This window comes from Camelus bactrianus, chromosome 20 (assembly GCF_048773025.1).
Source record: "Camelus bactrianus isolate YW-2024 breed Bactrian camel chromosome 20, ASM4877302v1, whole genome shotgun sequence".
In the NCBI taxonomy this organism is placed as follows: Eukaryota; Metazoa; Chordata; class Mammalia; order Artiodactyla; family Camelidae; genus Camelus; species Camelus bactrianus.
The window spans coordinates 32,746,748-32,769,602 of record NC_133558.1 but is presented as its reverse complement, the minus strand read 5'-3'; the positions used below and the strand labels follow the sequence as shown (position 1 = coordinate 32,769,602).

General features: G+C 37.8%; 2 protein-coding genes across 2 annotated transcripts in view; one reads left to right on the top strand and one right to left on the bottom strand.

Moving 5' to 3' along the window:
• LOC123613937 (uncharacterized protein C6orf141) overlaps nt 1-22,855 on the bottom strand; it is a 115,182-nt gene that overhangs the window by 3,938 nt on the left and 88,389 nt on the right.
• LOC105083858 (cysteine-rich secretory protein 3-like) lies at nt 103-19,314 on the top strand. The gene is made up of 8 exons (XM_010973870.3): nt 103-186; nt 7,600-7,670; nt 9,667-9,783; nt 11,374-11,461; nt 13,387-13,535; nt 13,958-14,055; nt 15,978-16,066; nt 18,400-19,314. Exons 2-8 carry the CDS (start codon nt 7,602-7,604, stop codon nt 18,525-18,527), a joined length of 738 nt encoding a protein of 245 aa, XP_010972172.2. The 5' UTR covers nt 103-186; nt 7,600-7,601; the 3' UTR covers nt 18,528-19,314.

Here is a 22,855-nt window from a genome sequence, read left to right as displayed (position 1 = left end):
AAGCAGCAATGAAATTTGAGACTACTGCTATTATGACAAATCCGGTTTCAAACCTTGTTGACTTAGATTTACTTGCACAACCAGAATTTGCCAAAGCAGGAAATAGGTATAATGTATATATACCTCTCCACCTTTCTTCTTCCCGCAGATAAAGCAGATTACTTCATCCTGCCCTGACATCCAACAGTAAGTGATAACGTCTTTACTTTAAAGTGAACATTTTATGACACCAATGTACTTATGCCTTGTCAGTGGTAAAATGATACGTAGTAAATGACTGTGGTTTTCAAATATCTGTTGACAACTTTTATTGAGAATAATGATATTAAGTTGTTACACTCTTTTTAAGCTAAGAAAGTAACATATAGCTCTATTCTTAGCAAAAAAGCACTTTTATCCAATTTAATATTTAAAAGATTTTTTTAAACTTTTCATTCTAAAATAAGTAATATAATTAATTCCCATGTCTATGACTTTTGGAAACAATTATACTAGAATTTCCTTTAATATAAAAATGAAAAACTATGGTTACATGTGAGTTCATACTTTATCTTAATGACTTTATTAATATTAACATATATGCATATGTGTTAATATAGACATTATTAAAATAAGTATGGGAAGCTATTGTTAATAGTTTTAAATCCACCGAAACAAAATAATAGCATTGACCTTGAGACAAAAAAGTATTCTAAAGATTATCAACATTAGATAAAATTTCCCCCATAAAATGCATTCAAGTCAAAAAGGAAAAAAATTAAAGAGTTTTAGAAGTGCTTCCATCAAAAGACAATCTACTCAGGCATTTACATTTATATAAGTAATTGAAGTATAATATCTGCTGTGTATGTTTTATGGAAGAAAGCAATTTCTGCATAAGGATTTTACCAATCCTTAACAATAAGAAGTGGTCCCGGATAAACAGATCTTAAGAGACCACATAACTACCTACTGACAGCATGTAAGGAGTTATTTACATCACAGGAGGATGATTTTACTTCAAAATATTTTATTAATGTTTTTCTCCTGTATGGCTGTCATCCAGGAACCTTAGGGAAGACTTACCCTGTTGCCACAGGAGATGTGGTGTTGCTTCTTCTGCTAGTTAAAACCCAAAGCTAGAATGACCGCCTGTATGACCAGACCTCTGGAGGAGAATCGGAGGAGTTTAAACTGATGACTAACTTTTTAAGCCCGGGAGCTCCTCTGTAACGATGGGGCCCTTGAATGGAGCTCAGACTTGGAAGAGATAAAGGCCAAGGAGGAGGTCAGAACTCAAGTAATATTTAAATCAGATACTGCTAAGCATTCTAGTGATGTTGTTTAGGAAATTCAAGTAAAGGGAAGATAATTCATCCTTGGAAAGAAAAGAAAATGCTTTCCAGGAACTGTCAAGGTGGCGTTTATTACTCAGTTATCTTTACAAGCTTTCTGCATGATGACGTCTGAAGGTTCTGCAAACTCAAATAGTATCACAGGCTGCTTTCTTCTCGCAGACAAGGGGTGAGATGAAAGAAGTTGATTACAATGAAGATTAACTATCACGTTAGATTACATTGTAAAATATTGCATCAGATACTTTTCTGACCTGTGATTAGTATATAAACATCTGTCACTGTAATGCATACATTACACCCACGTGTGTTAATGCTATTAATGGCATCTTTTCTAGTCTCTTTAATCCTGTAAAACATTTCCATTCCTTTTTTTCAGGAGTGAGGGCTTTGAGACCAAAATGTCTGCACTGGGCTTATCCCCCAGTTCTTCTGCTTGCAAGTGTATGGCATTGTTAAATCTCTGATCCTGGGACTGCCCACTTGTAAACAGGGGTGTTGAGTAACATTATCTACTACCTAGATTGTTGCAAGTTTTAAATGAGCCTGTGAAGAGTAACACAGTGCTGCATACAAATGAAGCATCACCATACAATGGCATGATTGCCTGTGGCTCACCTAGGGCAGAGGGAGTATGTGAAAAGTTGCCTGTAAATCATCTTCTCTATTTATGAATGTAATCCCTCTACATTCATCTTTAGGTAACATTTAAAAAGGATCTGGTTTTATTTTCCTCCTTATAGTGAACTAGTTCCCCAACACCATATGCTAGATAATCTGCTCTTCCTTTTATGTTTTTTTTTTAAATGTTATATTGTTTGGTCTATCTCTTAAATATTCTATTAACCTCCACTGGTCCATCATTGGTCCATTCGTCTGTTCCTACAATAATATCAAATTTTTGTGAACAAAAGTTTGGAGTCTATCTTAATAACTAATATGAAAAGATATCCAAATTAATTCTTCTAGTAAAAGGTTTAGTTAGTTATTCATGGGCCAACCAGAATTTCTTATTAGAATTATAAAGAATTTTCATATTAGTTTAATTAGAGCAGACATCTTTATTGTATTAACGTATACTATTTGAGAACATGGAAATCTCTCAATTTATGCAGATCTTTTATGATCTTTTCTAGAGTTGTAAAGTTTTCTCTAAGAAGAAATTTTTCCTCTTGATAATTTCAGAAATTCTTCATAGTTGTTGTTACTATTTTGCGTGGTACCTTTTCATTTTTTTTTTAATAACATTCTAACTCCCTGAGAAAAACAGGCCCAATCTTACTAGTTGAGTGTTGCCAATAGGTCAATGGTGCTTTCTGTTGCTTGATATTGCATCTAGCAAACTTGTTGATTGTGGCGTATTCTCTGGACAGATGACCATATCATTTGAAAATAATAACAGTGTTACCTCTTTTCTTACAAAGCTTGCAGATATATTTTTTCTTTTCTCATGCCTTTGATCAGCATCTCTCCAATACCATTTTGAACAACAGTGGTAACATCAGTCATTCTTCTCTTGTTCTCAATAAACTTAGAGTTTCTCTAATAACTATAATATTTGCTATAGATATTTAGTATATTGTTATTACCAATTTAACAATCTCTTCTATTCTCCTCTGTTCATTTTTCTGGCTGTAAGTAGGGACTGAATTTAATAGTGTATTTTTTGCTGCATGATTTTTCTTTAGTCCGTGAATGTGACGAACTTGACCAAAAAAATTTTCCAGTTATAAATTATCCTTGTGGCCCTGATGTAAACTTTACTCGATCATAATAATTTAAATGCATTTTTTAAATTGGTGAGTTAGTTTTTGGATTTTTGCATTTCATTTGTGAAATGGGCCTAAACATGACTTACTATCATCCTTATCTGGGTTAGGAGTCAATCCCAGAATCACTTCCATTTGTTACCACTCCTTAGGTTCACTTTAAGAAGAAACAGCATCAGGAGGAAGTAGTCACACTAATTTACACTCACATAACCCTAGGGGGTGGGATGGGATGGATGTACGACTTTGGCAGCAGTGTAGAACACTCCACATACGTCTTCACGTCAGATGACGGTTTTATGTTTCCCTGATGCTATCTTGCTGATGTACGGAGCCAGGACAGGTGGCTAGCTCTGTTGCTGCAGAATTTTGCAATAAAGGGGAAGCAATGATTATCTTGAGGCAAGAGCTAGAACTCAAAGTCACAAAACGATCAGGCCAGCCACTGCCCCAGGATGCATCCCCTCCCTCCACTTCTCACCCACTCACCCACCACACACACACACACACACACACAAACACACACACACACACAATGGAAGTCGTGAAAGACTTACTTGCCCTCAGATTTTCTCATTATCTTTTTCATTCTATCTTGGAAGCCACTATTCCCTTCTATCCTTCTTTCAGAGTTCATGTTGGCGTGAAATAGGAAGCCTGCCTTCTTCTTCTCCTTCTCCTTCTTCCTTCCTATTCCCTTCCCCTTCTCCTTCTCATTCTCCTTCTTCTTCTTTTTTATTATTATTATTATTATTATTATTATTATTATTATTATTATTATTATTATTATTACTAAAAGCTTCCTTTAAAAATGGACCCTTATATGAATTATCCTCTTAAGAACTAAGCAAGTTCTCCTTCATTTATAACTTGAAAATCCTTATTTTCACAAATTGGACTTTTAAGACAAGGAACGCTGGTGTAATTTTTATAAATATATGTTTTTTATCTATGAATAAGCATTGATACCATGTCATTGGAGAAAATAATTTATTTTCTTTTCCAAGGGAGGGTTTCAGACTTAGTGGGGGTCCTGACATCAGTGTGAAGGAGAGGCCACATGTTACAGTTTAATTGCATCATATAATTTAGAGTTCAAAAAGACACAATTTGCTCTGCTCTCTGTAATTAGACCCTAGTAAATGACCAACACTTGGGATTGTAAATCTTCGAAATCTCTGGATTTAGCTTTTCTCTAGTCACACTTAGGAGAAATTACTAACCTCTTTAAAAAGGAAAAATCCCAAAAGGCAGAATGGAAAATCATATAAGGAGAGGCTTGGTGACTTACACGCAGCAGAATAACTCTTTGAAGGGAAAAGAAGTAAAAGGAACCTAAAGTTGGTCCCCAAGGAAACAGCAGAGGAAATCCATAATTACACACATTCAGAAATTGTCTGCATGCAAGTGGACCACAGGAAGAAGAAGCTGTTTCTCCTAATTCTTTCTTACGCTTTCTGTGTGACTCTACCAAACGGAACCGCAAATAAACCATGTCCAACCTGCACCTGCTACTTGAGGCGGCCCCTGGGGAAGAGGGGCGGAGTGGCGCTAAGTGGGGCGGTCTTACAGCTGATGATGGACTTTTATCGTAGTTACTTCATTCGACATATTTACTTCCAGAGCTCTGTAATATGCTAGACTCCTTCCTATCCTCCTCCAAAAGCATAAGAATGGGCCAGGGCGAAAGAAAATAAAACTCGACCTTCCACTTTTGCACACATGGAAAAGTGCAACACTCTCACAATCTGGGCTTTTAAATGATGGGCTCCCCTAAAGATACGCTGAGACTCCAAGGGTGGACGCGGTCATGTGTCGTTAACCTGATAGTGTTCAGTGATACCTAGCGTGCTATCCTGGACAGAGGATGCAAAGCTTGATGAATGAATGTTAAAGGAAAGAATAATACCTGGTTGTCATAATTTGCCAAAAAAGAAGGATTTTTTTTTTCTTTTGCTCTCAAATTCTCCAGGAGGCCCACTGGAGGCCGTTGCCTGAGGGGCATGCGTGCCAAAGGACACTAATCTAAGAAAGAATCATAGAAGCCCCCTCAGCTTGACCACTGAGCACCGAAGGATGAGCATCTTTGGCCATAAGGCGTTTAAAATAATGTGGACATGGTAGTCTGCCCTTTCCACATGCACTCTCTAGTTACGGGGAAAAGTCAAAGGTACATGAAGAAACAGAGAGCAGTAAGATCTTGCACCTGAATTAGAAAAACTGAATGTAATCCAAAGCTTACAAGGTGAGCTTTAAAGGTTCCCATTCAGTGACAAGATCAGTATGTTTGGAGTTAAGTTGTGAGTTTCTTTGAGGAAAGAGACTTAGAAATGTTCTTGTAGGATGTGGCTAGAATCCAGGTTTGAGGATTAACATGATCAAGGGCATAAACAAACGGCATAAGATCAAAGGATAAAGAAGGTCTGAGTAAGGAGCCTACCCTGACTAGAGCTACAAGGAAAAAAAGAAAAAGATTATCTTATGAATGATGTCACGGACTGGGTTCTCCAGGCAACAGAATCTGAGCCACAGGAAGTTACATTAAGAAACTCACTTGGGATCAGTTCTTTTGGAGGGGAGCTGGGGGAAGCATGAGTGGGTGGAGGTGTGGTGTAGTCCCATTGGAGGCTTCAGCCAGTCAGCTACTTCAGAGTCATTCTGAAGCTGAGATGATGTGTTAGCGTTGTCTCGAGTTGGAGCCAAGAGGTCAGGCCTTTATACCTTCCAACTTCCATCCTATGTCCACAGACATAGGATGAGGGGGTCTAGGAAAGAAGCGTGATCTGGGCCAGGTGGCCGTCTTCAGCAGAGCCAGGCTCTGAAGGGCTAAGAACTGAGAGATTTCTGCTAAGGAAGTAAGCCTCCCAAATAATAATAATAATAATAATAATAATAATAATAATAGTAACAGCAATGCTAGGACTCGTATGTCCTAGTATATGGTAATTTTTTTTTTAATGTTTTCGAATTGCTTTGACAGTACTTATCTCCTCAAATCTCACAAGAGCTCTATGAGGTGACCTCCGTCACCATATTCTAACTTGACAAATGATGATTTTCAGTTTCCTAGAGCTGGTTGAAGATGCGCTGGGTAAACAGCATTAGCAATGACAACAACAAAACCCCAGGCTGCCTACCTAACCCGTACTGCGTTCTCTTCCTTTATGACAGTAGCACTTGCCGAAGTTTAGGTTGGAGAGAGAGAGTGGGAATAGGATTTGATGTCTCTGCTTAAATGAGCACTAATCCTATTGAATCAGAACCCATTCTTAGAACCTCATTTAACTTTAATTACTTATTTAGAGGCCCTGATGCAAATATAGCCATACTGCAGGGTTCAGGCTTCAACATATAAATTTTGGAAGGGCACAAACATTCATCCTAAGAGGGGGCTAAGGATCTCCCATGTACTATTTGATGTTCTGCTTTTTTTTTTTTTAATTTAACTTTTGATGTTCTGCTTTTATTTTTAACTTAACTTTTGAAGCATAAACATTTTCCTTGTTTCCAAACCATCAAAAATATAATTTTTATGTCTAACATTTTCTAACAAGAGGATATACTTGAATTTATTTAGACATTTTATCTCCCTAGTATTGAGCGTGTAATTCATTACAATGTTTTACCATTATAAATATTAATATGATGAAAAATTTATGCCTGAAGCCTTTCCAGTATACATTATTATTTCCTTGGAATTACGACAAATTGAATTAGTGGGGCAAAGGATGTGAACATATTGAGGATATTAATACAGACTGGGTTGGTAATACCCTTAAATGTGAGACACATACATTCTATTTTTAGATCCAGAAGGAGAGTGTTGCCTTTTTTGGAATCTGATGTATCGTAATAATGAGAAAGGTCTGAGTGGGAATGAATGGGGACACTGGCTGCATGGGCGGCGTTGAGGAGAGTGGTTGAAGGTATTAAAGAAAAGCACTTACTTCCTACGGTTCTAGGAACACAAGTACATGAGCCAGAGCTCTGGATGGAAAGAAATGGCTCATGCTAACTGGTAATTTGAGGAGATGTTAATAGCGGGATATTTATAAAGGATTAAGCAGGGTCTAAGGAAACCAGCTAGGACAAATGCAGCTCTACCCTAGTCAGTCACATTTGGGAGCTACCACTCCTCCTGAATGGGCAACGTGAAGAAGCCATTCCTAGAACCCGGGGTGTAGCTTTAACAACAAATTGCAGGTCTAGGGTGGAGCTGAGTAGGATATCTCCAGCATCTACAGGTGAGCTTCAAGACCTTCAGTCAAGTGCTTCTGATTGTTCTTCATTGTCCCCATTGGAGGCTCATGTGTGGGGCTGAATCCATCGTCATTCTACTGGCACCTTAGGACCAGGTCTCTCTTGCTATATTACTCATGGATTTGGTGTAACTGAGATCCTCACATCGTTTTATTGTGTTTTTTCTCTGTGTTCCCCAGAACTTCATGCACTAAACATTCCAATGCAGGTCCATGTTCCCTTTGTTTTTTTCTCAGCAATGGCATCCTTCACACTGTGGCTGTTCCTGGTGGCTGTGTGGCTTCCGTTCTTTCTTGCAAATGGACAGGTATGATCAAAGTTAAAAATCTCTTCAGAACAATTCAAGCAGCTTTAAGGGATCACTAGCTACGGAGTCAATTTTTGAAAGCAAAGAATGCTGAAGTGCCTGGTACATCACAAAGTACTCCCTAGTTGCTCAAAGTACTTAATTAAGTCAAAGGCTGTGACAACCAATATGGTAGCTTCTAGCCACATGGGGATATTGAACACTGGATATATGGACAGTCTGAGTTGAGATCTTCATAAATACAATGCAAAGCATACCTAAAAGATTTGGGTAAAAAAAAGGAGGTTAAAAAATCTCAATAATTTTAATATTGATTGCATGATAAAAACAACATTTTGATTATATTAAAGATTATATTATATATATTGATTTAATATTCATTTTCTTAAGTGGCCACCAAAAAATTAAAATTATGTGTAATGCCTTAGTTATATTTCTATTGACAGCACTGGTCTATGGGTTTAAAAGCTAATGAAACTTCTCCTGCCCCAAGATCTTTTCTGATTTACTTTTTTTTTTAAGGAGCATTTTTTTCTGGTTTTTTTCCCCAAGTGTTTTGTGGGGGGTGGGGGAGGGAGGTAATTTGATTATTTATTTATTTATTTATTTATTTATTTATTTATTTATTTATTTATTTATTTATTTTTAGAGGAGGTCCTGGGGCTTGAACCCAGGGCCTGCAGCATGCTAAGCATGTGCTCTACCATTTGGGCTATGCCTTCCCCGCCAATTTACTTTCATTTAATCCATTTCAGTGTGATTCCACCCAGAAAATTAACAATACACTTATATAATCTCAAATTAGCAAAACTTCCTCATTTGATTGTTACTGTGTGAGAATAATTACACTTATTGTTTCAATTTTTTTAAAAGACAGTATTTTCTTAAGATATTAACTATTTGGATTTTTCTCATAATCTTACAATTAGTATATGGAAGATAAAATATTCTAATTATTTCCAATATGCTGCTTCACTTTAATAATCCCAGGAACATGGACGCAGAATGAGCCAGTGGCAATAAAATGTGGTCAGACCTATGTTCCCAGCCTTTTCAGATCTTTGAGGGACTCAGTATTGAAGAAGGAAAGAATAAATTATCCCAGATTGTCAGGGGAAGAATCAATAAGGGACCCTGTTTAGACTTACACTTCAAAACTTGACTCAAGTTCATATAACATCAGACTCTTCTGTAAATTTAGGTCATCAAATTGCTTAAACCTGGTGGGAATTATTCACACACCCTACTCCACCTCCAGGTTTAGGACTCGTCACCCCCGACACACACACACACATACACACACACACACATACACACACACACAAAGATACACCAAAAGCATCAGTCACATTTCTGTTCCTGGAAAGGACAAAGTCAGCAAGAGTTCATTAACTGGAAGGCTTTGCTCCCTCCAAATTGCCTCAGAGATTTGTTTAATGTTGTAAAACTGTCTTTTGAGTGACCCCAAAAATCTGCTCTGTAATAGGTGGAATCACTTACTGGAGCATTGGATGCACTTGGACTAGGCATCTACATTCTTGCTCTAAACAGACACCACGTCAGAACAAAGTTCCCCTTAAAGTCTAAAAGGAGTCACCTGCCTGTGTTGTTAGCATCTCTTTCTGCAGCCCGGTTCAATATGAATGAGCCTGACTTGGTGGTTCCTATCTTGTAACTGTCATTATGTTTCCACTCATATGTCTAGAAAAATCACATGCAGATGTCTCTTGATACTAGAAATTGGTACTTGTGGCCCTAGGGGTGTTTTTAATCATCGTGCCATGAATTACATCCCCACTCTCAAAGTGTAACACCATCTCTTTCTCATTCGAAAGTCATAGTTTGGGCTCAGATTCTCTGGCAATGCTTAACAAATAACATCAGCTTGAACTGAATGCTTTTCAAAGTAATCTTTGTTCTCTTGAATGAACTTACTCATTCTTATATGCACGTCTCAAATCTTTGAAAAAATAATTCTAATTTGACTTTCCCATAGGATCCAGCTTTTGGCACGTTGTCAACCGCCCACAAGGAAGTCCAAATCAAGATTGTAGACAAACACAATGACCTAAGGAGGACGGTCTCTCCACCTGCCAGTAACATGCTCAAAATGGTAAGAAGCAGTAACACCAGGAAAGTGGCTTGAGCCCGCTGCGATAAGGGCTGTCACCTGGGAAATGACATTTCTTAACTTTGGGGTTTAGGAAGTTCTGTCTCTGTTTGGTTGTTTCATTTGAGCTGTGTTATGGACAGGGAAGAAATCCTTTTTTAAAAAATTCCACATTCTATGTTAGCTTATAAATTGTATTTCCTCCTTCTGTTCAATGTTCTATTTGCTAGAGAAGTATGATCTATCAGAATCTATTCTTTATCATGCCCATTTCAGAGTTTACCATATTTGTTAAGGGGAATTTCTCCTCCTAGAAGAAAAAAAAATGCAATCTATATGCATATATATTCTAAATGCATATATATATACACACATATACATGTATATTCTAAGTGCACATATATACATATATACACGTATATACATATATGCATATACATATATATACACACATATACATATATATATATATTCTGTATAGAATTTGGGGTGCCCGTGGAGCCCTCAGAGCCTCTCTATAAACCCTGGGATAAGACCCTGGCCCTGAGGTTAGTGTGCCCTCTGACCCTAACAAATTGACTTTTAGATACTTTCACTGGCCTTTCCTGTTGATTTGGATCCAAAACAACTTTCCAATAAGTTCTCTGGGCTGCGTGCAGCTCTTCTTCCCAGTCCCTCAGTGCAGTCATACCTCCAATATTATCACCACCCTCATCATTAACATCCCTTCCCACTGGGCGCCACTTTGGGACCTAGACCTTTCCTAGGAGATATGTTACTAGCAGGGGAAATCTAAATTTTGTTGACTTTAAGGAAGAGAGGACAAAAATATCTTACCACTGCAAATGTCACCCCCACCCCCACCCCAAAATGGCCAAACATCCTCTGAGGGGTCCTCTGTCATAACCCCAGAAGGGCTTGTGCAAGTGAGGGGTCCCAAGCTTAAGCTTCCTGGGCTCCCTAGGACGGGGCAGAAATTCTTAGATTTGTTTTATAATCGTTCAGTAACTTGTCCAGTTCACAGGGCTCTGTAAGTTGTGAAGGCAGAATTACAATGAAATCTCTGGACATCAGGGAGAGGCCATTATGTCTTTCTGCTCACTCTGTCTCCTAACCTAGGATCAAGAAGGCCTTTCCCCTTCAGGATCAGTGCCAGGCCATTTAGGGTCAATAAGAGCCCACTTTTTAGCCACATGTCTCCCAAATGTATTCACTGGGGAGAAAAAAAAAAGCAACTGGGAGTGAAGTATGTCAGCTCCATATTATAGGAAAACTAATCTCAGTACCTCCACTTGTTGATCAATATTCAGAGTAAGACTATTACTAAAAATCTTTAGGTGTGGTTGCTATGCCATCATAAATAGACCATTAACTATCTTAGATTTTTCAATTAGGACAGACATACTATGCATATTTCTCTGTGGAGCAGAAACGGCACACCAAGAAAGCTATCTTTGATCATCGCGATAATCAGAAGATGCATGTACAGGAATTTTATAATGACGTAAATCAATCTACCAGTCTCGTTATAAAGCTTATGCCCCTTTGTAGTTTGAGCACATATCTTTTTTTTTTTTTCTCTTCTTGTTTTAGCAATGGGACAGCAAGGCAGCAGCAAACGCCCAAAACTGGGCAAATCAGTGCCTGTACAAACACAGTAAGGCCAAGGACAGAACAATCGGTATGTGATTTAACATGTATTTGTTGAGTAAATGAACAAGTAAGAAAATATGGACCATTTCTGATGTGCATTAAGAAATCTTTGTGAATAAACGTTGCTTCTAATGCCGCCTTTTCAAGTTAAAGTATCTCCGTGGATGACAGAACTGGGAAGCACCACCTTGTACTTAATTTACAGAAACTGTCTCACACAGAATCTTATTTGTGCCTCTTAACCATCTCCTAAGCAAGGCAGTCATGTGCCATCCCTTTCTGTATTTTTTTTTTGTCTTTTTTTACTATCAAAGTATAGTCAGTTTACAATGCTGTGTCAATTTCTGGTGTACAGCATCATGTTTCAGTCATACACATACATATATAGATTCCTTTTCATATCCTTTTTCATTATAAGGTACTACAAGAAGTTGAGTATAGTTCCCTGTGTTACACAGTAGAAACGTATTGTCTATCTGTTTCATATATAGTAGTTAGTATCTGCTGATCTCGAATTCCCAATTTATCCCTTCCCACTCCCTTCCCCCATGGTAACCATGAGTTAAACTGACTGTCAGGGGGAAAATGATTGTGTCTTAAAACGTATTTGTTTCTGTATTTATAAAATACGTTGAATTTTATCAAGTCGTTTCTGAATTTTACTCAAAAATATTTAACATTAGCATCCATTCCTATTATTTTCTTTTTAATTTTTGATAACAGTCAGGTCTTTTGTCTATTCTGGGTGACTACAATACATGTAATACTCCATCAGACTCAAAAATGACCTTTACATCAAGAACATAAACACAGTGAGATACAATATCATATATATTAAATTTAGATAAAATATTTACTTAAATTATTAAAAATGACAGGGGTGGGCAAGTCTAATTTGAAAATAGTAAATAATTTACCTGTTTTAAAGTAGGACTGCATTGTTATTCGTATTTATACATATACATTTATATATATATTCATAGTTTTTATAATTTAATGAAGTTATAAAGAGGGATGTCTGTATTCAGTAGAAGATTGATACAAATGGTCTTGAAGATCTCAGTCTACTGTTAAAATTTTAGCTTCTTTCTTTCCCTCTTAAAGGAGTTATCCAAGAGTAGTTTATACTCCCTTTAAGTAGCATATAGATGTTACATTTTAAGCCATCCAAATAGAAACGCTAGGCTTGAAAAATATATCAAAATTTTTCTGTGCTGCAAGGCACCTCTTTCCTTATTCTTTGAGAATCTGGCCTGTGATGTTCTTGTTTGTTTGGTTTTTGTCTTTGTTCACTAAGGGAAGACCCACAGTCTTTGAAAATACTCTCCCCAGTGGTGTCACCTGCTTCATGCCTGCAGCTCTTAATTAAAGGCTGAGTATAGATTTTTTTCTTCAATGTCCACACCAAATAACAATCTCAAACATTTATTTCATATATTAAAAAATCTCTGGTGAATGTGGGCAAGAGTAAGAGAGAAATGATGATGAGCTGGGCCTTTAGCAAGCTTACAATATAAAGCGAGAGCTACTGAGGCATACACTCAAGAGAAATGAAAAGTGAAGGGGGAGGATAGAGCTCAGTGGTAAAGCATATGCTTAGCATGCATGAGGTCCTGGGTTCAATCCCCAGTACCTCCATTAAAAATAAATAACTAAATAAAAATCAAATTACCTCCCCCAAAAAACAAAAACAAACAAACAAATAAATAAGAAAAGCATAAATGAATGAATCTAGAGAGAGCAGATAGTTAAGAAAGAAGGCTTCATCTACTCAGAATTGTGCACGCTGAGGCCAGCCTCAAGGTACTAGGTACATCTGCTTACAAATGATGAGAAACTCTCCTGTATTGATCCAGTTCAAAACTATGAGCACTGTGTCTAAAGACCAGGGACTTTGCTTTATTTATTTATTTGTTTTTCTTCTTTCCCCATGCATGATCTTTTTCTTCTTAGGTACGAGGCAATGTGGTGAGAATCTCTTTATGTCAAGTAGCCCCACTTCCTGGTCAAATGCAATCCAAAGCTGGTATGATGAGATCAATGATTTTACCTATGGTGTAGGGCCAAAGCGTCCCAAAGCAGTAGTTGGACATCTTACCCAGGTAAGGGGAACCCTGCTGGCATAAATGCCCTAAAAAAGAAATCCTCTCCAAATTCTGTTGGATGCCAATGTTGAACTGAGGGGGAGGTCTCAAATGGGTAAAGAGAAGTCTTGGCATTTTGTGGCTATTCCAGCTGTGAAATATCATTTGTCAAAAGTCTGTAGGCTTTTGGTAGGGAAATACACTTTGTATTTTTCTAACAGTCTAAGTGGATACAACAGTGAATGTACATGGAAATGCAGCATTTTAAAAGGTATTTTACTTTGATTCAATAATGTAGCTAAATATATCCATAAGGTATGTGGAAACAAAATATATCAGTAACATTCTTTTCAGCTTTGTATTTCCTACTATTTGGCTTTTTAAAAATATATTTTCTTCTTCTCTAATGCACTCTCATACCTCCACTTATGGGTTTGTAGGTTGTTTGGTACTCATCTTTCCGTGTTGGATGTGGAATAGCCTACTGCCCCAATCAACGTATTCTGAAATACTTCTACGTTTGCCAGTATTGTCCTGCGTAAGTATCTCCTTCAAGTTTGCTGTCAATAATGCCATCAGCAATTTAATATTTAAAAATTTTTCTATAATAGACCAACCAGACTTTTAAAAAATGCCTATTTCAGTAGAGGGGAGGAGGGATAAAACTTAAGAAAAATTTTTTAAATTTGAGACACAATCAGTTTCTTAGAAAGAAGACCAACTTCTCTGTTCTAAATACAATATTCTGAAGCTCTCTTTCCTCATGTCTGAAACGCTTTGTCTTCCCGCTCATTTGCCTTTTCTGAAGCTCAGGGTTGCTCCATGGGTATATGTCATGCGCGCTTCTCTCGGTTGGGTGTTGTCAGTTCTCAATAAATTCACACACTAGAAAGCGAAAGCTTGATGGCTAGGTCATGCGTCAAGGAGAGGTGGCAAATGGGGAATGACATTTTAATAATTCCAGCTCTTTATATTCAAATGGTTCTACACCTGCTTAACCCCAAATGCCTACATTACGCCAGTAAGACTTGATAAAATTTTGGATGTCAAAGGTGTTTCAAGAGACTCTTGATATTTTTCTGGTTGTCGAGAAAATTAAGTATCTCAAGTCTTTGCTTCTTAGAACTTAACACCAAAACACTCTGAAGGAATCATCCATTGAGATTTTGATGTATAGCAGAAAATATATCCCTCCCTCAAGCAATATGTTTGAATGATTCACAGAAATTCCTATGGAGATACTAAAGTAATAGTCACAACATATCTGTTAGCTTTAATTCATTTTTCATGTTTGGAAGTCCCTACCACTGGAGTGAGAGGTTCCCCCCCTCCCATAAACCAAGCTTCCTATATGATTTATTTTGAGGCTGTAAATAGTCCAGGTGAGGTAGGCTTCCATTTTGAGAAGAAGGACGTTCAGAGTCATTTCCCATAAGCACCTACTGGGGTTTAGTGGGGAAAACGGAATGGTCCTGGAAGAACATATCCAAACTCACTGCCTGGCTGTGAGAGGAGAGGCCTCTGGAACCAGGCACCTGCCGTGAGAACCGGAGTGAACAATGTGAGGAGGAGGCGGGGGTGGGGGGAGAACTTCAGGAACTGTTGTGCCTGTTGGATCATTTTCCGAGCGCCACCACACACACAGCTACAATCCACACAGAGACCGAGATTCAGATACGTTGCGTGGTGTGAGTGAGATTTTGCCTTGTATTTTCAGAGAGTAATGACCAATAGGATAACCATCATCAAAGAGGTGCCAGCCAGTCACTGTAAGATCAATATACCCTGGAAATCAGTGTTAATGATCTTTTTTCCCCCCTAACATTCCCATTTTTGGTAAACCCAAAAAATCTCACACACATACAAAAAAACTTCTAGATATTCAAAAGCCCATCGACCTCTTAAAAACACACCAAAAATTACTTGGCAATCACCATCTCTAACCTGGAAGCCAAAAAATTATCCCAGAGCTTTACTTTCTCTGGTTCGTAGTATAGAAATTATCATATTTTCCTTTTCAAACATAAAATTGCACTTAGCATTACTATTTCCACATCGTACTGCAGCCGTCTTTCCCCAGGAGCGTCTCTTGTCTCTCTATGGAATATATTCACCGCTAGCCAGTGCACTGGGGTTCATGGCCTTACCAGTTTGACCACGTTCACTGGGAGATTAAAAGTATGCTGAAATATACTCTGAAAACTTTAGAGCCTATTTATGCCATTTCAGTGGCTCAGGTTGGGAGATTATGGTCAAGGAAGTGGGTGTATGCATGAATTCTTCTCTTACTTTGCATTGCTTTCTGAGTATACTTTGAGAATGTTAGTTTTTTTTTTTTTCCAGTTATTTGACATGATTAAAAACATTGAATAAATATTCAGGCATATGTGGTGATGGATGCTTCCCTTGGAGCATAAACCAAACTGAAAGATGTCTGACATGTTGTATTTCAAATTTCAGTGGTAATATTATTGGCAGACAATATGTCCCTTACCTACAAGGAACACGATGTGCCAGCTGTCCCAAACATTGTGACAATGGACTATGCAGTAAGTTTGAAATCATTAACTCGCTTGTATAATAAAATGACCCAGGGGAGGGTGTAACTCAGCGGTAGAGCGCATACTTAGCATGCTCGAGGTCCCAGGTTCAATCCCCAGTACCTCCATTAAACAAATAAATCAACAAAATAAACTTAATTACCTCCCCACCAAAAAACAAACCAAAAAAAATGACCCAACATTACTAAGAATTAGGAAATATTCTGAATGTAACCAACTTAAGCAACGCTTTCACGCAAAATACAAAAAAATTACTCAACAGAGGTGCAGTTAAGCAACAATTTTACATCATTCAGTATTTATGTATCATTTGCAATGAAAAGCCTGTTACTGTATATAACCTAAGGAAACAGCTACCATCAATGTATATTTGTGACTGTGTTGAACCCATTACATGTTGGCATATATGAAAAAGTTTCTGTGGAAATTATTCATTGTCATTAAGTATTACTTTTCTTTTCATCAAAGTTAATGTCATTATAGCAAAGGTGGCATTTTAAAAAGAGAAAATATGTATAAATATAAGGGTGTGAGACTACAGAATAGTTTAATCTGGACAAGCACATCAAGTATTTTAATTCTTTATAAGTCAATGAGTTCATCATACTAAATCCTTTCATTTCCCCATAGTGTAGTTAGAACCATCACGTTTAATTTAATAACCACTTGCCCTTTTGTTTGCTAATAACTTTTACATACTTTTAAAATGTCAGTCGAATCTGCTGATAGTGTTATTAGCTCACAGAAGCCTCAAAAATATTTTAGCAAAAAGGAGTAAAATTAATGTCATATAATATCTAATTTCCAGTGTTGTGAATGGAGGTACAAAGTGTTGGCATCTTTTTTTTAGTTGGCATATGTTATTACAATGATTATGAACAATATAGTTGACCCATTAACTGAGATTTTTACCTCTCAAATGCATTCACCTGACTGAATTGTAGCATTCTCTGGGTGAACTGCATCGCCATAATTCAGAATATTGATGATATTAAAGCCTTACAGAAATCAGCTGAAGGAAATAATACTTACACCTCTGCTGAATACTATTTGTTAAAGAGTTTGGAATTTATCCTATTAGTAATAAGCAGCCAATTGGAAAGATTTTAAACAGAAGAGTGAGGAACTCAGAACTGTATTTTATAAAGAGCTCCTGGCAGTAGTCTGAAGAAACAACTGGACAGGAAGCCAGCTTGGAGACTGTTGAAAAACATGGGTTCAACAACAAATAGATGTAGAAGGGGAGGGTTTAGCATGCACAAGGTCCTGGGTTCAATTCCCAGGGCCTCCTCCAAAAATAAATAAACTTAATTACCTGCCCCCTGCCAAAATAAAATGATTAAATAATAAATAAACAAACTGTTTTTAATGTTAAATTTAAAAATTATTTTAAAAAAAATTGATATCTTTACTGCATTAGGGCAAAACAAATAAAGAGAAATGGACAGTTACGAGAGAGAGAAGGCAGTAGAATTACCAGCTCAGTTACCTGTGTTTGTTGGATGCTGATGAAAGGCAGAGGGGAATGAGTTCAGGTCGATGCCTAGTTCCTGGTTTAAATTATTTACTTGGTTAGGACTGCCATTTCTCTGAGACCCGGTGAATCGGGTCGAGAGGTGGGGAGGGAGACCAATGAAATGCCAAGCTCGTGGGTAGGATAATGAATTTGATTTGAGGTTTGTTGAGTGTGTGGCCACGGAAGGACATCCAAGTGGAAATGCCCGGCAATCATAGTGAAATCTCCTTTTGTTTTTACACTTTTACACCCACCTCTTCTCATAACGATCTCTTAGAGTCTGGCATTAGAGTCTGGAGCATCAGTGTCCAGCGTAACTTTTTGCTTGAACGGAAATGTTCAATGTTTGCACTGGCTTGTAAAGTAGCCTCTGGACACAGTGGCCACTGAGCGCTAGGAACATAACTAGGATCACTGAGGACCTGACATTTTCATTTGACTTCATTTTCCTTAAATTAGGTTTACATTTAAACAACCATGGGAAGGGGCTCTCATTTCGGATCATGCATTTCTAGAGAGATTCATTTAAATTCATTTGATTCTGTTTTCTGAGAGATGAAAGGGGGTCCATTCCTTTCAGGAACGTTTCAAAAATCTCACATTTTAAAAGGAGGGATGGATTCATCAGTGAGTTTAACACAGAGACCTTATGTGTCCCTCAGGATCTGAAATGCCCATCCCAGTGTAGTGATGCCAACATGTTTGTTCAGTTCCCTCCTCCTCAGTCCCCCTGAATTTACCACTTGTGTTGCAGCCATGGAGGAAAATGATAATGAAGTGACTCATTTCTTTGTTTTTATTCCAGCCAACAGTTGTGAGTACGACAACACCTATGCTAACTGTGATTCTCTGAAGAAACAATGGACCTGTAACGTTCCTTTTGTGAAGAATAATTGCAAGGCTGCCTGCAAGTGTTCGGACAAAATTTATTAAAAGCCCAGTACAGACAAAGCAGGGCTGCGTGCAGGAGGGCTGCATCACCTGCGTGGACTTGACGTTTGCTAACGAGGAAATCACAGACACGTTAGCTACCACTTTGATTCCAAATAGTAATAAGTCTTTGTCTCCCGATCTGCTTTTCATTTTACAGGATTATTTTTTTTTTCATACAAAAGGTTAAAAAATAAGCTCATCTATGACAACAACTTTGGATTTTGATAAAAAATCGGGCGATTTCAATTTCATGAATTTAATCAAGTTGAGGACTCTTAAAGTTGTTGTCTCTTACAATGAAGTTCACTAGAAACCGGAACTGAAATTGAGAACCACGTATAAAATAAACAAGCTGCAAGGATATACCGTACAGCACAGGGGGTCTAGCTAATATTCTATACTAACTATAAATGGTGTATAACCCTTAAAAATAGTGAATCACTATGTTGCATACCCGAAACTTATATAATATTGTACCATCAACTATACCTCGATTTTAGAAAAAAGACTGGGGAGGAGGTGAGAAGTTAAACCAGAAAACGTGGAAGCCCCAAGGCCTGGGAAATGGAACAGAGTCTGATTGAGAACTCACTTTTCAGCTCCTACAGACAACCCCCAGGACCAGCTGGCCTGCCAGCCTAGGGTGGTTCTCCCACCTCCCAGTCTCCCTTCTCCTTCCCCATCTCTCAAAACCCTGCCTTGCAGCCCTTGGGTGGAGGGTAACCTGGTGCTGGGAAAGAGCTGGGTCCAAAAAAAAAAACAGGAAAGAAAGAGAGAAAGAAAGAAAGAGAGAAAGAAAGAAAAAAGAAAGAAAGAAGGAAAGAAAGAAAGGAAGGAAGGAAGGAAGGAAGGAAGGAAGGAAGGAAGGAAGAAAGAGAAAGAAAGGAAGAAATAGAAAGAGAAAGAAAGAAAGAAAGAAAGAAAGAAAGAAAGAAAGAAAGAAAGAAAGAAAGAAAGAAAGAAAGAAAGAAAGAAAGAAGAAAGAAAGAAAGAAGGAGGAAGGAAGGAAGAAAGGAAGAAAGAAATTGAGAACATTGTCCCTAGAACAAAATGTGTAAAAAGAACAGGATGTAATATCATTGTCACATGAATCCTGGACTACAGTCCTCATTCTTAGGGCCACTTACAACTAAGCACCTTCCAAGAAGTGTCCACATGTGCTGTCTTTAATTTGTCCTCTCTCGTTCACCGTTCTACCCACTGATCTGGCTCCTGTCCCTACAATTAAATTCAAATTGTTCTTCCTAAGGCAACCTCAATCTTCATTTTGCCAAAATCAATGAAGATTTTTGATTCTTCACCTGCATAAACTGCACAGTAGTATATGGCCACATATTCTTTTTTAAGCCTCTCTTCTTTTAGCCAAATCTTCCCTGAAGAAGAATTCAAAATAATATATGGAGATACTCTTCCCCTAGGAGATAGAACTTAGTCCCCTCCCTTTTGAGTCTGGGCTTAGAGATTCACTTCCAGAGAGTAAGCTATGGAAAGAGAACCGTCGTAACTTGACAGTGGAGAAATCTGGTCAACGCCGTCTTAACCAGGTGATCAAAGGTAATATCACCAGGAACCAGTCACATAGCTCCATGAACCCCTGTATATGATGAGATTAGAATAGCATCTCACGTCTGTGGTACTCCTTCTAAAAACTTGCAACCCCAGTCTCATTATGAGATAAAACCTCAGGCAAACTTAAGTTGAGGACTAATCTACAAAATACCCTGACCAGCACTCCTCAAAACTGTCAAAATCGTGAGCAAGATTCTGAGAAACTGCTACAGACTAGAGGAGAATAAGGAGTCAGGCCATGTGGTCCCCTGCATCGTATCCAGGAACAGCAGGAGGTCATTAATGGGGAAAAAAAAATGGCGATATCTGGATAGAGTCTGGGGTATTTTTAATAGTAATGTTGTTTCTTAGTCTTGACAAATGTATCAGGGTGATGTTAGATGGTAACATTAGGGGGAACTAAAACTGGGACTTCTCTGTACTAGCCTAGCAAAATTTCTGTAAACCTGAAAATACTCCAAAATAAAAAGTGCATTAAAAAAAATCCTTTTTTCCTTGGCTCCATGACACTTCATACTTTTTCTCCAGATTATCTGGTTGCTCTTTCTGAGATTCCTTACCTCTGTCCCCCGACCCATCAAGTTTCAATTCCTCTATTCCATGACTAAATGTTTGATTTTGTATTTTTCATGGACGTCTCAGATACTACAAACAATGGGGTTGTCACATCAGACTCACAGGCTTAGCCAGTGTCAAGCTTCACTCATCATTTCAAGGAAGGCAGTAGCCACGAGGCCAAGCGAGAGCCGGGAGAGGTCCAGGGCCACCAACACAGCACCCTGATGCCGTGTGGCTGCACATTTCTTCTTCTCTACAGTGACAGACCTCCTGATTAGTCAACTTTCAAAACCTTTCCATAGACTTCTCAAGTACTTAAGATCATATTCATACTCTTAAACTTATCTGCCAGGGGCTGAATAATCTTTCTTATACTTTGCTGCCTAATCTCACTTCATTTCATTCTCCGCCTTATTTCTTATGCTCCAGGTACAATGATCTCATTAAATTTTTTCAAGCACCTCAAGATTTTTCTTACCTCAGGGCATTTTGTTTGCTATTAGCTTTGTCTAAAAGAGTCACCTCTCTTTATTTGCTTATTATTCTTTTGTTTGCTAGAATAATAATTATTTGCTAGAATAGCTCCTTCTCATTCGATGTCATTTCATCCAAGAGATTCCTTTGGGTAAATAACCTGAAGAACTCTCCTCATTCTCTCCCATAGCTCCCTGCACTTTCCAGAGTAATCACCACAATGCATAATAATTCATTCATGCATTCAACAGCTGTCTACTGAAAACAGTTATGGCTCAGAAATTTAATTAGATACTTTGAAATAGAGTGATAAACAAGACAGTTTCAGACTTCATGGGGTTCACAGTCTAACAGAAGTGAGAGAAAGAAAACTCTTTCACAAAGAAATACTTCATATAATTTGGAAGTGATAAGGCAATCAACTAAAATGAGCAAGAGAACAGAGAATGACAAGGGTCAGCTGGGAGGCAGAAATGTTTATTTAAATAGGAAAGTCAGGTAAAGCCTCTCTCAGGTGATGGCTTTGGATGGAAAACACAATGGAAGTGAGAAAAGAACCAACACAATGATTTGATCGGGAAAACTTTCAGGTGAAGAAAAGGGTGAGTACAAAATTGTTAGGATGGAAATAAATTCGGCATATTTGAGGAAAGGCAAGATGCCTAGAATAGCTGGAGCAGAGTGAGCAAGGTCAGGTTAATTTTAAAAAGGGGTTGGAGAGTTAGGAGGAAACTGAGTCACAGGGTGCCCTCTAGGGCAAGTAAAGAGTTGCGATATTATTGCAAGACAGCAGCCAGGAGCGCACACTGAAGAAGAGAAATGATGAGATGGATATTGTAAGGGAGCAAGATTAGAAGCAAGAAATGACTTTAGAGACTGTGGACTAGAAGAGAGACTGAGTTAAATCGCACAGAATTATAATGTATATTATACACCCATATATGTCTACCATGTATAGAGTACCATTTCAAGACATTTTTATTTATATCATGACTGGAAACAAGAGAAATCTCTCCCAACTCAGGCTTGTGTTACGCTACACCAAAGCCAGACAAAGACATCACAAGAAAACTATGGACTATTGTTCTTCATACATAGATGTAACACACAAGCTTATTCACCATGAGAAAGTGATGTTCTCCCAGGAATAAAAGGTGGTTTTGACATTCAAAAATCAATCAATGTGATCTACTATATTAATAAAATAAATGTATCAAGTGCAAAAAAATGCACTTGACAAAATTCAACATCTTTAATGTAAACAGTTTTCAGAAAACCAGGAATTAGAAGGCAACTCCTTCACCTTAACAAGGAAGACCTTACAAAGTCCTCTAGCTAACTTACACTTAGTAGTGAATGCTTGAATACTTTCTCTTTATATTATTTTATAGCTGCAAACATCATTGTAGTGCTTTTCAATCTGGAATCCATCATTAGGAAAAAGGGAAGGATGTCAGTTTGCACCACTCATGTTTTAAGTTTACAGCTAATGCAGTAAGATAAAGAGGAAAAAATTAAGGCCATATAGATTAGAAAGGTAGAAATTTCTTTATTTGCAGAATAAAATAATCTGTTTTTACAAAAAAAAAAAGATCTTTACAAAGATCTGTAGGAATCTTTTAAAAAGCCACTAGAATTAATAAGGATGTTTAGCAAGGTCACACAACAGGGCGGCGGGGGGAGCATCTTATGTACAGAGGAACAGGATAAGATTCGCAGCAGGTTTC

Coding starts and splice junctions, on each gene's coding strand:
- LOC105083858 (XM_010973870.3), top strand. CDS start 7,602: ATGGCATCCTTCACACTGTGGCTGTTCCTGGTGGCTGTGTGGCTTCCG. Junction 7,671..9,666: donor TCTTTCTTGCAAATGGACAG/GTATGATCAAAG, acceptor ACTTTCCCATAG/GATCCAGCTTTTGGCACGTT. Junction 11,462..13,386: donor GGCCAAGGACAGAACAATCG/GTATGTGATTTA, acceptor TTTTCTTCTTAG/GTACGAGGCAATGTGGTGAG.